A 14,873-nucleotide genomic window follows, 5' to 3' on the forward strand; every position below is an offset into this window, starting at 1 on the left:
CCCCCATTCAGCATGTCTGAAACTACATATCTAAACACATTTCCCTACCCTACTCAACCCAAAGCACCTTCTCCTTCCCCTTTATTCCTAATCTTGAGTTAATCTTATCCACATTCACCCAGCTTCACAGTTATAACTACAAAGTTAGAAAGTGTTCATTATCCTTAAATCCTTCCCCCAAATCAAGTTGCTTTCCCAATTCTGTTCACTCTACTTTTAAAAGTCTATTAACACAGGGGCTGGCCTAGTGGCGTAGCAGTTAAGTTTGCGTGCTCCACTTTGGTGGCCTGGGGTTCGCAGGTTCAGATCCCAGGCGCGGACCTACACACCGCTTATCCATCCATGCTGTGGCGGCGTCCCATATAAAGCAGAGGAAGATGGGCACGGATGTTAGCCTAGGGCCAATCTTCCTCAGCAAAAAAGAGGAGGATTGGCAACAGATGTTAGCTCAGGGCTAATCTTCCTTAAAAAAAAAAAAAAGTCTATTAACAGGGACAATTAGGGAAATTTCAGTATGGACTGTCTATTGGATGGTAGTACAGAATTACTGTTAATATGCTGAGGGGTATAATAATGGTGTTCTGGTTATGTAGAAGAATGTTCTAATTCCTAGAAGTTGCACACTGAAGTGTTTAAGATTATGGACTGCAATTTACTTTCAAATGGTTCAGGAAAAAAAAGAGAGCAAACAAATGCAGCAATACATTAAAAATTGGTGATTCTGGTTGAAGGGAATATGGATGTTCACTTTACTATTTTTGAACTTTTTTTTAGATTTGAGAATTATCAAAGCAAAAAGTTCCGAGCAAAAACAAAAAGAATGAAAAGTAGAAGACATGATAAATAGGAGAAGAAAAGCTGTTCTAGGTATAGAACAGTTATACCTGGGAAACCTAACTCACTGACTCTCAGGAAACATAAAATAACTAGCAACAGAAGTTTAAAAATAAGTCTCTTGTCTAAGTGGTATCCCCACTACCTTGAATTACTCTCTCCTTAGTAAGGTGTCTCACTGACTGTTACAACAGTTCCCTATTTGCTCCCTGTACAGCCAGGCTCTTCCCAGCCCTCCTCACTGCCAACAGAGGTATCTTCCTCCAACATGTATCTGCTTACTACACACTTCAGCTACTTAACAGAGTCTGATGGGCCACTTCTTCCACATCATAAAATCCAGACAACTTCACTCACCATGCAAAACACTTCACAACAAGGTTCTAATCTCCCTTCACCATACATGCTTGCTCTAGCAATACAACTTATTATCATCCTCCAAACATACCAGGCCCTTTTGTAAGTCAACACCTTTGTACGTGCTGTTCCCTCTGCCTGGAGGGCCTTTCCACCACGCCAGACACTACTGTCATGACCTTTGTGAAACTGCAGTGGAAATCCCCTCAGGTCTGTTTTCATCCTCTCTGTGGCCCCCCAGCTTTCCCTTCCAACAGCCAGCTGCTGCAGGTCTTTTAAAAAAGACTGCCCTTGAGCTCCTGGAGCCAGCTTTGTTCACAGGCAGGGAAAGTAGCTAGTGCCTGGGAATTTGTGTCCCCTGGGATGACCAGTAACCAATGACTGATGGTGCTAGAGTGTGAAAACCCCAGATCCCCTGCCTCGGGTTGGGGCAAGTCTGAGGCACGACTTACACTGCAGCGTACCTCTACAAGATCAGGGTGAAGTCCTCCTTCCCTCTGTGGAACTTTCACCTGAGTTGCATGTCTACCTTACCCCCTCCAAGGCTGTAAGCTCTTTAAGAGCTCAGAATACGTCACTGGTCTCTGTATAGTTTACTGTACTACACAGCAAATTAATCTCAGATCTTTCACTATTTATAGAAGAATATGACAAAGCAAACTGAAGTGATTAATCTGCAAGGATTAACTTTTAGATTTTGTTTGCCACATTTGGGTATACTAGTCATTAATTTATTTTATACATACCAGGATTTGAACTGCAGCTGGTAAACTATCTAAAGGAAAATCTGGAAGTCCAAGAGTAGAAGATTCTTGGGAACAGAGAGTGGTGGCAAAAGACAAGAGCTGAGAAACTCTAGGGGAACAAAACAAGTGACATTAAATTTTATTCTAATAGTTTTAATTTATAAATCTGTTAAATATAAAATAGCTGGGCGAATTTAATCTAAAAAGATGACATCTACTACTAAATTCTTAAGGAAAAACAGCTCCATATTATAATATTTCATTAAAACTCAGGAGATGATTAGATACACAGATATATTTCTTAAATCTGTCACAATATGTCAGGTTTTTCACAACCTGGCCTGAATCCACCTTGCCAGCCTCACCTCCCACCTTTCTCAATCCAAACCTAAATACTAGTCACCAAGAGCTTTTTATAGCCTCAAGAATGAGGCAGACACTCTTACATCCCATGCTTTAACAAAAATTTCTTAGAATCCCTTAATTCCATTCTCTAACTGGCAAAAGCCTACTCATTCTTTAGGACCCATCTCAAATGCCAGTGCCTTTCTGAAACTCTTGTAAAGTCTCAAATACAATAGTACCCAATACTTTGAAATTATGGCCCTTACTACACTATGTTAAACCATTCACATATCTTTAAGCTCTACTAGATCTTCAGTTTCTTGTCATCAGAGATTATGTCTTATTAACTTGATCATCAACACTTACCATAGTTACTAAAAAATCTTCAAAGAACAGTTATTGGATTAACGAATTAATCAGTCAATGAACGGGCAAAACAAATTCAATGTTAAGTGTCCAGATATTTATATAAAAATATATATGTATGCATAGCTGAAATACTTACTTCTCAGCAGAAACATTGGCTCCAACTGAATATAACAGTTTAAGTTGGTCCTAAAAAATAACATAGAAACATACCAAATCAACTAATAAGGAATGTAACAGATTAAATACAAATGTTTTATAGACACAATTCAACCTTTTAATTAAGCAGACACTAAGTAATTAATAGCAAAAATATCATACCTTGGGGCCGGCCCCGTGGCTTAGCGGTTAAGTGCGCGCGCTCCGCTACTGGCAGCCCAGGTTGGGATCCCGGGCGCGCACCGACGCACCGCTTCTCCGGCCATGCTGAGGCCGAGTCCCACATACAGCAACTAGAAGGATGTGCAATCATGACATACAACTATCTACTGGGGCTTTGGGGGAAAAAAGGAGGAGGATTGGCAATAGATGTTAGCTCAGGGCTGGTCTTCCTCAGCAAAAAGAGGAGGATTAGCACAGATGTTAGCTCAGGGCTGATCTTCCTCACCAAAAAAAAAAAAAAAAAAAAAAAAAAATCATATCTTGATACATGCCATTTTCTAAAAGAAAAGTTAGCCTTTTTTTAATGTCAGAAGAATAATGTCACAATAATTTTTCTTCCTTGTTTCCAGAGATTTTCTTCAACCTATATTGTTTTTTTCTTTCCTTTAATTACTGAGGGGGACATCTATGAACATAGTAACATTTTTATAGAACCGAATTTATTATAAATAGAAAAACTATTTAAAAAATAAATTATCCTTATTCATACTTACCTTAAAGGGTAGATAAAAAATATCTCTGGCTTGAAATCGAGAACGGAGAGGAGGGTCTAATGGATTCCCAGAGTACCGAGGCACTGGCAAGCCCAAGGCAATCACTCGGAAATTTTCACTGACTCGAACAATTTTCCAAGCATCTAACTCCGTTTTGGTATGATCCTAAAAGGACAAGAGACCAAAAATTACAGCATCAATGATACAGATTACAACTGCAAGAGCTGCCAAGCTAAGGAATTCGGGCCCTGACTGCTGAGTACACTGTATTCGAGAACATCCTCAAAGCCAAACTGTCAAGGAAGGGAGCAAAGTGAAACTAGGATCAGGATGCCAGGGAAGGTTCACAATATGAAGACGGCTGTTGAAAGCAGAAGCAGCTAATGCATCAAGGAACAAGGGAGATGTGGGCCAGATCTCTAAGCCCTAGGCAGTAACACAGAGGGAGAGTCAGGAGGGTAAGGAAAATACACTGGTCCAGACCAGAGGATGTAAACAGGTAGTCTTAGAGGGGAAGATCACCAGCAGAGCAGAGACTGCTCATGGCCCTTAAATAGATAACTGTGTTCATAGGTATATTTCTACTAAGGCATATTAATAGTAATAACCAACATGTATTGAAAACTTACTGCATGGTAAGCACTTTCCATGAATTTTTCTCATTTAACTTTCACCAGAATCCAAACAGACATTTAATTCCTTTTTGTGGATGAACAAACTGATGTTCAGAGGAGTTACATAACTTACCCACGGTCCTACAACTAGTATATGGTGGAGTTGAGAGACTGGAAACAGTACAGGTTTTGGAGTTATAAATCCTGGCTCTAGTGCCTGATGCAAACTCTAGCTAAGTGACCAGGAGCATGTTATTACACCCTCCAAGCCCCAGCTTTCTCATCTATAAAGTGGGAATATCACCAACATTATTATGGCTGTTACGAAAACTAAATGTGATAATGTATGTGAAAGCAACTAGTCCATAGCAGGCACCTGTTAAATGTTAAATTCTTTCCTTCTCTGCCTGCCCCTATCAGTGGCTCTTCACTGTCCTCAGCTGTAGGATCCATGGAGCTTACAAAGTTTATATGAATGTGTATGTGCACAATCTAAGAGATAGGTCCTCAGCTTTCAGCAGATCTTCAGAGGGCGTGGTCCATATGACAGTGTAGAAATTCTTGGCATGACACTCAAGGCCTTTCCTGGCTGGATTCATGTCTGATTCTCCCAGTCTCAGCAACTACTGCACAACATCCCCTTGGCCCACCTTCCCTGACCCTGTGCTCCAGCCCCATCTCACAAATGTGGCTCTCCAGACACATCATGCTGCTTTACCATGACTGCCCCACTTGCTTGGAACACCTTTCCACTTTGCACAGCATAAACACAAGTATCATTCAAAGCTCAGCACAAACAACACCATCATCAAAACGGCTCCCTCTCTAATCCGTTGCCCTCATTAGAACCACTTCTGTACTCCTTCATTGTGTACTATGCAAGCTTCTATCATTATACATTTGTGCATTGACTTCTGTACATGACTGTCTCATGCTGGATCCAAGCTCTTGAGAGGACTTATTACCTCCAGCACATAATAGGACAAATGTATGTGCACTGACTATATGAAATAATTTTAAAACATAATGAACAATTATTTCAAGCATAACCAAAATCATGATCCTACATAATTAATAGGACTAACACTGATACTATGTCACATGCCCTAGAAAACGAGAATCTGGATATAGCCCTGGCTGAGAAACCAAGAGTACAATCTTCCAAGAGTTGAATATTTCTATTTTCCACTTACCCAAAAATGATAATCAGAATATAAATAAAGTTTATACAAACCGATTGTACCTGTTTCCATAACAACAAAATTCTAATACTATCACCTCTACGAAACTACTAACATTTTGAAATATTCAAATTTGGTTATTGAATCCAGCTAGAAATAAGTGGGATTTAAATTATGGTGTTGGAATCTTTTTATCATAGAAAATGTCTTAAGGTGGTGGTGTTATGTGAAGGGATCCTGCCTATATTCTATGAGGTTCTCATGAGACAGAATCTATGAATACAGAAATCACATTTATCAATAAAAATACTGATATTTACATTGGGAAAAAACAATGTAGTACATTCTTCTCACTTAATAATAATAAGCACTCCTTGTATACTAAAACCCTTTTGACCCCATATTCCGAATTCCTATCCAAAATAATATGTTTAATAACTTTGCATAGAATTCTACTACATGAATAAAAAATATATCAAACTTCTTGCTGTGAAGTAATTCCTATACTTAAAAAAAATGATTCATATTCTGAGTATTCTTTTCCAAATCATTTACTAAAAATGGCAAATAACTATATAGGGGCAAATAATAGTTATTTTGTAATTAGAAAACATCTAAAGAGAAAATGTTCTGTATAATATCTATCTAGGTTTAAAATAAAAAAAATCTTATTCTGATATTTATATCATTCATATAATATAAATTAATAAAATTCAAAATAAATTTAAAAAATAAAAATGGCTTTCATTTCAGTAAATTAACTATAACAATATGAACAGATGAATTTAACTTTTCTTACTGATTAAATCCTCAATTTTCCCCTTCTAGTTATATTAGTATGATGCCATCTTTAGATAGATCCAAAAGAAAACAACCATACTACATGAAAACACCAACTAGAAACTCCCATAAACAATAAAGAAACACAGTGCTAAAAGGGTTGCAAGACAGGTTTCTGAGAAAAAAGACTCACACAGAGGGAATCAGAAAGAGATGCTTCTAGATGCTTCTGGTCCTCCCAGTCATGGAACATCAGTTCAATCAGACCCTCTGGTGTCAACATCCATTACTTAGTGCCTAGGGTGCTCTGGGCTTGTATTAGCTCCCTGGTAGTAGGATCAAGAAGCAGCATAGGATACAGATCCTATTCTTGAGCAATTTGTAACCCACTTGGGATAGTAAGATTAGCATACATGCATCTCTACAGAACAGGTGTGAGAGAATGCAGAGGCAGAGCCATTAGTCCCTGGAGACCTGGTTAGCCGCAGACCTCCAGTCTGGTAAGGCTGGAGCTGAATAAACAAGGGCTGTCTTCTTGTCCTTTTGTGACATTATATGATCCCCTTCTCCAAAGCCTTTGAAGAGCCCCACATTCCCTGTGGTTGCCTTCTTTCACTTGTATCACAGCATTTAGATTTTATTGCACTTATTCATTCATTTGACAAATGGCTATTGAGCCAAGCGCCAGGCATTGCTCTAAGAGCTTGAGATGACATCAGTGACAAAAATCCCTCCCCCAGTGAAAGTTATAATCTAGTAGAGGGAGGTAGAGAATGAACTAAAAATATAATAAGTAAATCATGTAGGATGTTAGAAAACTGTACAGAAAAAAATAGAGCAGGGTAAGGGAGTATGAGGGCAGAGGGTACACTGTAATTTTAAGTAGGAGGGTGAGGGCAGGCCTCATTGATAATACAACATTTGAGCAAAGACTTGAAGGAGGCACAAAAGTGAGCCAAGCAGATATCCAGGAGAAAACCATTCCGCAAGAGCAAAGGGCCTGTGCAAAGCACCTGTAAGATACGAGAATGCCTACCCAGCATGTTTAAGGTATAACAAAGAGCATACTAGTAGTTCAGAGGGTTAGAACAGAGGAATAACCCGATCTGTCACACGTTTTAAAGAGATCGCTGACTGCTGTGAGGCAGCCAGGGTGGAAGCAGGGCATCCAGTTGGGAGGCTCTCACAACAACTCAGCCATCAGATACTGGTCGCTTGGACCATTAGGGTATCTTTTAAATATCTTATTCATTTCTATCAATATCTACTGGACCTTGAGCTTCCTGAAGCCAAGAACTGGACTTTATTCAGCTTTGTACTCCTAGGACTGTCTAGAAGCCATTAGGCTTTTAGTAAATAGTTGTTGAGAGACAGAAAAAGGAAGATAGGAAAGGAGGGAGAAAGGGAAGAAGAATTAAAAGGAGAAAAAAAGAGAAAGAAAGGATAGTTATTAGATTGGGCAAAAAAAAAATCTGGGAGGTCTTCTAATAAGATCTGCAAACAGAAGAGCCTTGTAATACTGCAAACTCATGACTTGACTCAGAAATTTGCCACAGATATGGGTCACCTGGACATTTGTCCTCATTCTGATACAATCATGTCTTATATAACAAATGGCATTACTCACAGCTCAACAGCTAAGACAAAGCAGCCAAATTTTTCTTTTCTTACTTGGAGAAGTTTGTCGTAACGCTCGGCAGACATTAGGAAGCGTCCATCTTCAAGCTGCATCTCCCTATTTTCCAGTAAGTTGTTCAAAATAGGCAGAACATTCCTCTCTGCCTTTTCCAAGCCTTCCAAAATGAGAGTTCTGCCTTCTGTGGCTGCACGAACTGCACACTATTTCCAAGAAACAAAAGCAATATGAGAATATCAAAGATAGCAGAGCATGGCCTAATTTTACTTGTAATGCAAATTAAACCTGTGGTTTTTATTACAGGGACCAGGAATCAGGAAAGTTGGGTTCCAGATCTTGATTTTGCTTTATCTGCCTATACGATCCTAGGCAAGTGATTTTCTTTCTTTAGGCTTGTTGACCCATTTGTAAAACGAAGAGATTGGAAGAAACGTCTCTAAGGTTCCTTGCAGCTGTGACATTTTTAGGTATATGCTCAATGAAATAGAAAACTAAGCGCTATCTTTGAATTGGTAACATAATTAAATAAGGAAACAGATTCCTTAACTACAAAAAAGAAATGAAGATTACAATCTGCCCTATCTACCCCACAAGCTTCTTGTGAGGATCAAATAAGCTAGGTGAGAACTCACGGAGACTATAAGGTTTTAAACAAGATTCACCACCAAAATGAATTCAGGTTCAGCCAATCCTGACAACATTACAAACTTGCCAAAACATAAAGAGTCAGGTTTTACACTGGTCTGTAGCAGACTGATTATAACCACGGTTCAATAAGTCTTCCAAGTAAAGTTTAAGAAAATCAGTAATAGAGAAAGACAAGAAATAAAGTAGTCTCCAAGTGGTAAGAGACAGGAAAACTATAACATAAAAAAAGTACTAAAGATGTGAAAAAAATATCTTTAACTGATAAATCCTGAACAAAATATAAAAAACTACTTTTCAGTCAAAATCCTTGAAAATCCGGTAAAAAAGAGAAAACCTCAATGACGTTTCTCCTGTGCATTCAACAACAGGCAGAGGATTAACGCTGCTAAATTTATGTTATCAATCTCTCCTTAAAAGTCTCCTTCTTTGGCCTCTGTGGCACTGCATTCTCTTAGAAAAACTATTTCTCCTTTTCTGCCTAACCATAAAATGTTGCTGATGCCAGAATTATATATTTAATCCATAGCTCTTCTTACTCTACAAGGTCTGGCCTAAATAATCCCACTAGATCGAATAGTTGCAACCACCATCTTTATGCTAATGACTCCTCAATCTCGAGCTCCCCCAAGCTCGACCATATAGTCCCATCACACGGACGTCTCCAACCAGACTCCACAAGCACCTCAGGCTCCCACGCATGACACTGAACACATCATATTTTTCCCAAAACATGCTCCTCCTCTTACACTTTCTATTTAAGGCTGCAGTACTATTCACCGATGCCAGAATTCTTGATTCCTATCTCACCTCCCACATTCAATTTATCACCATAACCTGATGGTTTAACTTCTTTAATATTTCTTGAACTCATCCTTTCTACCACTCCCCTAGTTCAGGCCCTCCTTACCTCTCAGATGTCCTCCCTACTAAGTCCAAGCTCCTTAATTTGGTATGTATGTCTATCATAATACAGCATCTATCTCCCTATCCAACACCATCTTCTGGCATTAGTTGCCTCATATGTGGTATTTTTGCAACAATAAACTGGTTTTGATTTCCCCCTACACATATTTATACCACCCTGCTTTACTAGAAAAACCTCTCTTTATTTATACTAACACTTTTGCTTAAAACTTAATTTTTCCTATAGTAATTAGCCACCCAAAAATCTGAATGTCTCAAGGGAGAAAAAATACTACCTCTACTTTTTGTAAGACTTAATATTCAAAGAAATTCGCAAATAGCAAAGCACTGACTTTCCAAGTGTGAGAGAGAAAGACATTGCTTAATCAAGTCTCCTTTTAATAAACTATTGAATTTTACACTTTAAAATTATAAAATTTAGTTTATTTCAGGTGTCTATGTACTATCATAAAAAATAAACTTTTATGAAAACCACATTAGACTCAAGATGATCATCCCATTTTAAAAATAAGATCAATTCATAAATACTCCTTCAGTCTATCATTATTGCAAGTATTTTAATTCTTTTGTACCAAACTGACCATCTTGTAGTAGCAGCTTTATTTAAAAAAAAAAGCATAGATAGAAGTGACTTAGTAGTTCCTAGAGAACAAAATAAGAATCTCATTTTTGCTAGCTGTGAAAAGGACAAAGCCACAGTTTGAAATGGTTTCTAGGACATTAAAACTCAAAACATAAACTACTTCTTATAAAAATCCATGTTTCAGCTAAGGTCTCAATTAAGCTTTTCTTTTACAAGAATCTATTTACTCCAAGAAAGCATAGCTCATAATAAAAAAGACACTAAGTTAACCCAACCTGTGGCAATATTATTAAAAAAGAACTAGAGATTTTTATCAATCTTTGTTACAAGACAGACTAAATATTGCATTTGACTTCTAAAAACTTCATAGAGATAAAAATACACATCCTCTGAAATAAAACTAGAAATACATATATCAAAATGTAGTGGTTTCCCAAGTGTGGACCAGGGAAGACAAAGTCTTGACTATATAGGACAACAAAAATCACCGTAGATCTGCTTTTATTTACCTCAGGTATACTTCGGTCTATTATGCATTGAACCTTTTCAGAAGAATTTGGAACAAACTATACAGAGAGATCAGAAACAGAAGCCAAATACATAAAGGACTCTTTTCATCTACTCTAATGGAGGTAGATGCTGTGACTATAAAGTTGAGAAAGTAGTGACAGACGGAAAAAGAGTGTACCATCTAACGTCCTCTTGAAAACCTGATAAATGCTGCACCTTTTCTCCAGAGTAAAATGCACACAGGTATATGTATACAATGGAGCCTTCAAGTTAAGAACCTCCACTATTAAAGAATGATAGAAATAGAAAATCGCCATTTGGCTCACATCATAATAATTGTTGCAAGCAAGAATCATCAATGGATTGTAAAATCAGTGGGTAAAAGTATGATGAGAAACAAGATATTTGTATAGACTCAAAATATCTACCCACAAGATATTTATAAACAACAAAGGGAAAAATAATACAAGAATCTGGGAGATATCACCTTAATCAAGTGAACAAAGTTAACACCACCAGTAATGAGATGTATCAATTCCATATACTAAACTTCTAATAATATGCCCCGAGAAGGGCACAATATCACTTCTATAGTACTCTTGCTAAAAATGCATAATCTCAATCAAATCATGAGGAAACAACAGACAAACCCAAATTGAGCAACATTCTACAAAATAACTGGCCATGAAGAGGAGGAGGAAGGGGCCTGCTACTAGAAAGGGAGACTGAGGGGGCTGGCCCGCTGCGTAGTGGTTAAGTTCGTGCACTCCACTTTGGTGGCCTGGGGTTCATGGGTTTGTATCCCGGGCACGGACCTACACACAACTTATCAAGCCATGCTGTGATGGCATCCCACATGCAAAATGGAGGAGGATTGGCACAGAAGTTAGCTCAGGGACAATCTTCCTTAAGCAAAAGGAGGAAGATTGGCAATGGATGTTAACTCAGGGCCAATCTTCCTCACACACACACAAAAACAAAAAAACGAAAAAAAAGAAGAAAAGAAAGGGAGACTGAGCTGGGGACAGCATGGTGGCAGTCATCTTTTTTAATGGTGTGAAGACTTCAGCATGTTCAAATGATGAGGAGGAGGAGCTAGCAGAGGAGTACAGAAAAGAAAGTGTATAATTATTGAAAAAAACTGAAGAAGTTGCTACTTGATGTTGGAGATAGTTTGGTCTATTTACTGAGTGGGAAAGCAGTAAGGCCTACAGGTTAATAACTAATATGTATCAGGTTCTCCCATTTATGTTATTTAATTTAATCCTCATGACAGATCTCTAAAGTACACAATATTTTACCCAATTTTACAACTGAAGAAAGGTTAAACAGCTTGAAAACAGCAGAGCTAAAATTTTACTACATAATGGAATCACCATAAAAACCTCCAACAATGGGGTTTGAAGAGCTTCCAGGTTGGTGAACACATCCACGTGCCAGGAGGGTGGCATACCCCAAGCTCCAAGGGGACAGAAGCTCCTGCCCTTGGGGCCCTTCCTGTCCTTAGCCAACGTACCTCTTCACTGGGCTGTTCATTTATATCCTTTATGATATCTTTTATAATAAACCAGTAAATACATGTAAAGCGTTTCCCTAAGTCCTGTGAACCATGCTAGCAAATTATTGAACTAGAGGAGGGGGTTGTGGGAATTTCTGATTTACAGCCAGTCGGTCAGAAGTATAGGTGGCTCAAACTTGTGAGTGGCATCTGAAGTGGTGGCAGTTTTGTGAGACTGAGTCCCTAATTTGTGGGGTCTAACTACCCAGCACTACTACTCTGGGTAGTTAGTGTCAGAAGTGAATTAAATTGTGGGACACCTATAGAATTGGAGAATTGTTTGGTGTGGAAAAACCCATACATTTGGTATCAGAAGTGTCATAAGTAGAAACAGATCATAGTAGTAGTACATTGTAAAATCAGTTAAGTCTCTGGAACTGAGCAGCAATGAACTAGTTATTTGCCTAAATTTATCTAGAAAGAGAAAGAGTTAACAAGAAAGTTTCATTAGTCTCTGAAATCAACATAACCCATAATTATACTATAATTCCTATGTAATGTAATTAGTAACTCTGACACTTCCTTCTTGTTAAATCGTGTTCAAAACACAACAAACTCTAGTTTACTAAACTTCTCTTTTTTTTTGTTTTACTTACAAACATTTTTTTAAATTTTAGTTACAAAAAATTTACCAAAGTCCTTTCTTTCTTTCTCCTAATAAATATTAATGTAAGAAAAAATAATCAGGCAGGGATCCAGTTTCTGACAGTGGCTTCTAAACGTCTCTAACTTTCCCTTAATAATCCATTAGAAACATTGCCAGGAAAGTCTGTAAAAGAAGAGCAATAAGGGGAGACTTTAGTTTAAAAACTAGATGGAAAGAAAGATAAGAAGATAGAAAGGCAAATTAATAAAACAGAATAAAAAGGTATGCTATAGTATATCTAGAAATTTGTGAACAAGAAACTTTAGGAAACAGGAATAAGGAGTCAGAGAGATTCTTTCATTTAAGCCCTGTGTATATCTGAAAATTTTTTTTGTTATGGTCACATGAATTACCTTTTCTATATACGAAAACTAGTTAATGACAATCATTAAAAATTTTAGTATATGAGAAAAGTGGCACTTCAAGTTAGTGGAAATTAAGAATTTGGAAAAGAAATCTAAATGAATTTAAAAATTTAATGGTAAAAGTAAAACCATATAATTACTAGTTGGAAATATGTGACTTTTTAAATAATCTTTAAGTGGAGAAAATCTTTCTGATAATTCAAAGGCAAACACCATTAAGGAAAAGATAGATATGATTATGTTCAAATTTTTCCATATAGCAAACAGAAAAATTAATAGACAAACTGAAAAGAAGTATTTGCAACATATATAACAAAGACCAAATAAATATCTTTAATGTAAAATCAACTTTGCAGATTATTAACAAATAACTTCTATAAAATGTAAATGAGCACCATAATAAAATATATTCAATTTCACTGGTTAACAGAGAGCTATAAGGTAAAACAAGACGTTTTTAGACTTTCAAATCAGCAAAGATTAAAAAAGAACGATAATAGCCAATGTTGGTAAGTTTAAGAGGAAACAGGCATTCTCAATTCACGGTGTCAATTCTGAGTGCAAAATGACAACCTTATAAAAAATAATTTAGCAAGATAGATAAAATATTTAAATGGCTACATTCATTAACCCAACAATTCTACTTCAAGGAATTTATCTTAAGAAAATAATCAGATAAGTGTACAATGATGTATAGCCAGTCATGATAGCACTGTTTTTTTTTTTCTTGAAGTAATACTGATTTATAACATTATATAAATTTCAGGTGAACATCATTATATTTCGACTTCTGAATAGGCTACACTGTGTTCATCACCCAAAGTCTAACTACCATCAGTTACCGGACAAATGTGCCCTTTTACCCATTTTGCCATCCCTCTTGCCTTCCCCTCAGAAAGCCATCAATCTGTTCTCTGTATCTATGTTTTTGTTTGTTGCTGTTTTTATCTTATCTTCCACATATGAGTGAAATCATACAGTATTTGGCTTTCCCATCTGACTTACTTCACTTAGCATAATACCCTCAAGGTCCATCCATGTTGTTGTAAATGGCAGAATTTCATTTTTTTTACGGCTAAGTAGTATTCCACTGTATAGATATACCACATCCTCTATATCCATTTACCTGTTGATGAGCACTTAGGCTGTTTCCACATCTTGGCTATTGTAAATGATGCTGCAATGAACATAGGGGTGCATATATCTTTTTGTGTGTGTGTGAGGAAGATTAGCCCTGAGCTAACATCTGTTGCCAATCTTCCTCTTTTTGCTGAGGAAGATTGGCCCTGAGCTAACATCTGTGCCCATCTTGCTCTATTTTATATGTGGGATGCCTGCCACAGCATGGCTTGACGAGCAGTGCATAGGTCCATGCCCAGGATCTGAACCTGTGAACCCCAGGCCACCAAAGTGGAGCACTCAAACTTAACGACTACACCACAAGGCCAACCCCTGCGTATATCTTTTTGAGTTAGTGTTTTTATGTTCTTTGGATAAATACCTAGAAGTGGAATAGCTGGATCATATGGTAGTTCTATTTTTAGTTTTTTGAAGAATGTCCATACTGTATTCCATAGTGGCTGCATCAGTTTATATTCCCACCAGCAATGTATGAGGATTCCCTTTTCTATACATCCTCTCCAACACTTGTTATTTCTTGGCTTTTTAATAATAGCCATTCTGATGGGTGTGAGGTGATATCTCATTGTAGTTTTGATTTGCATTTCCCTAATAATTAGTGATGTTGAACACCCTTTCATGTGCCTCTTGGCCGCCTGTATATCTTCTTTGGAAAAATGCTCAGATCTTTTGCCCATTTTTTCACTGGGTTGCTTTTTTGTTGTTGAGTTGTATGACTTCTTTATATATTTTGGATATTAACTCCTTATCAGATATATGATTTGC

The 14,873-nt window shown here is 37.3% G+C and overlaps 1 protein-coding gene across 4 annotated transcripts in view; it reads right to left on the bottom strand.

Annotated features, from left to right (window-relative positions):
- Positions 1 to 14,873, bottom strand: part of VWA8 (von Willebrand factor A domain containing 8) — a 359,640-nt gene that overhangs the window by 294,704 nt on the left and 50,063 nt on the right. For 3 of the 4 annotated variants that reach the window (XM_087436017.1, XM_087436019.1, XM_087436020.1), the window contains exons 5-8: positions 7,770 to 7,937; positions 3,524 to 3,688; positions 2,788 to 2,837; positions 1,938 to 2,046 (exon numbers count right to left, since the gene is read on the bottom strand). In XM_087436017.1, the coding sequence (XP_087292143.1) occupies positions 1,938 to 2,046; positions 2,788 to 2,837; positions 3,524 to 3,688; positions 7,770 to 7,937 (492 nt within the window). The remainder of the gene's footprint in view (positions 1 to 1,937; positions 2,047 to 2,787; positions 2,838 to 3,523; positions 3,689 to 7,769; positions 7,938 to 14,873) is intronic. The other variant, XM_087436018.1, reaches the window with a different exon arrangement.

The sequence above is a fragment of the Ceratotherium simum genome, chromosome 10, assembly GCF_057802395.1.
Source record: "Ceratotherium simum simum isolate JZ-2026a chromosome 10, ASM5780239v1, whole genome shotgun sequence".
NCBI lineage: Eukaryota > Metazoa > Chordata > Mammalia > Perissodactyla > Rhinocerotidae > Ceratotherium > Ceratotherium simum.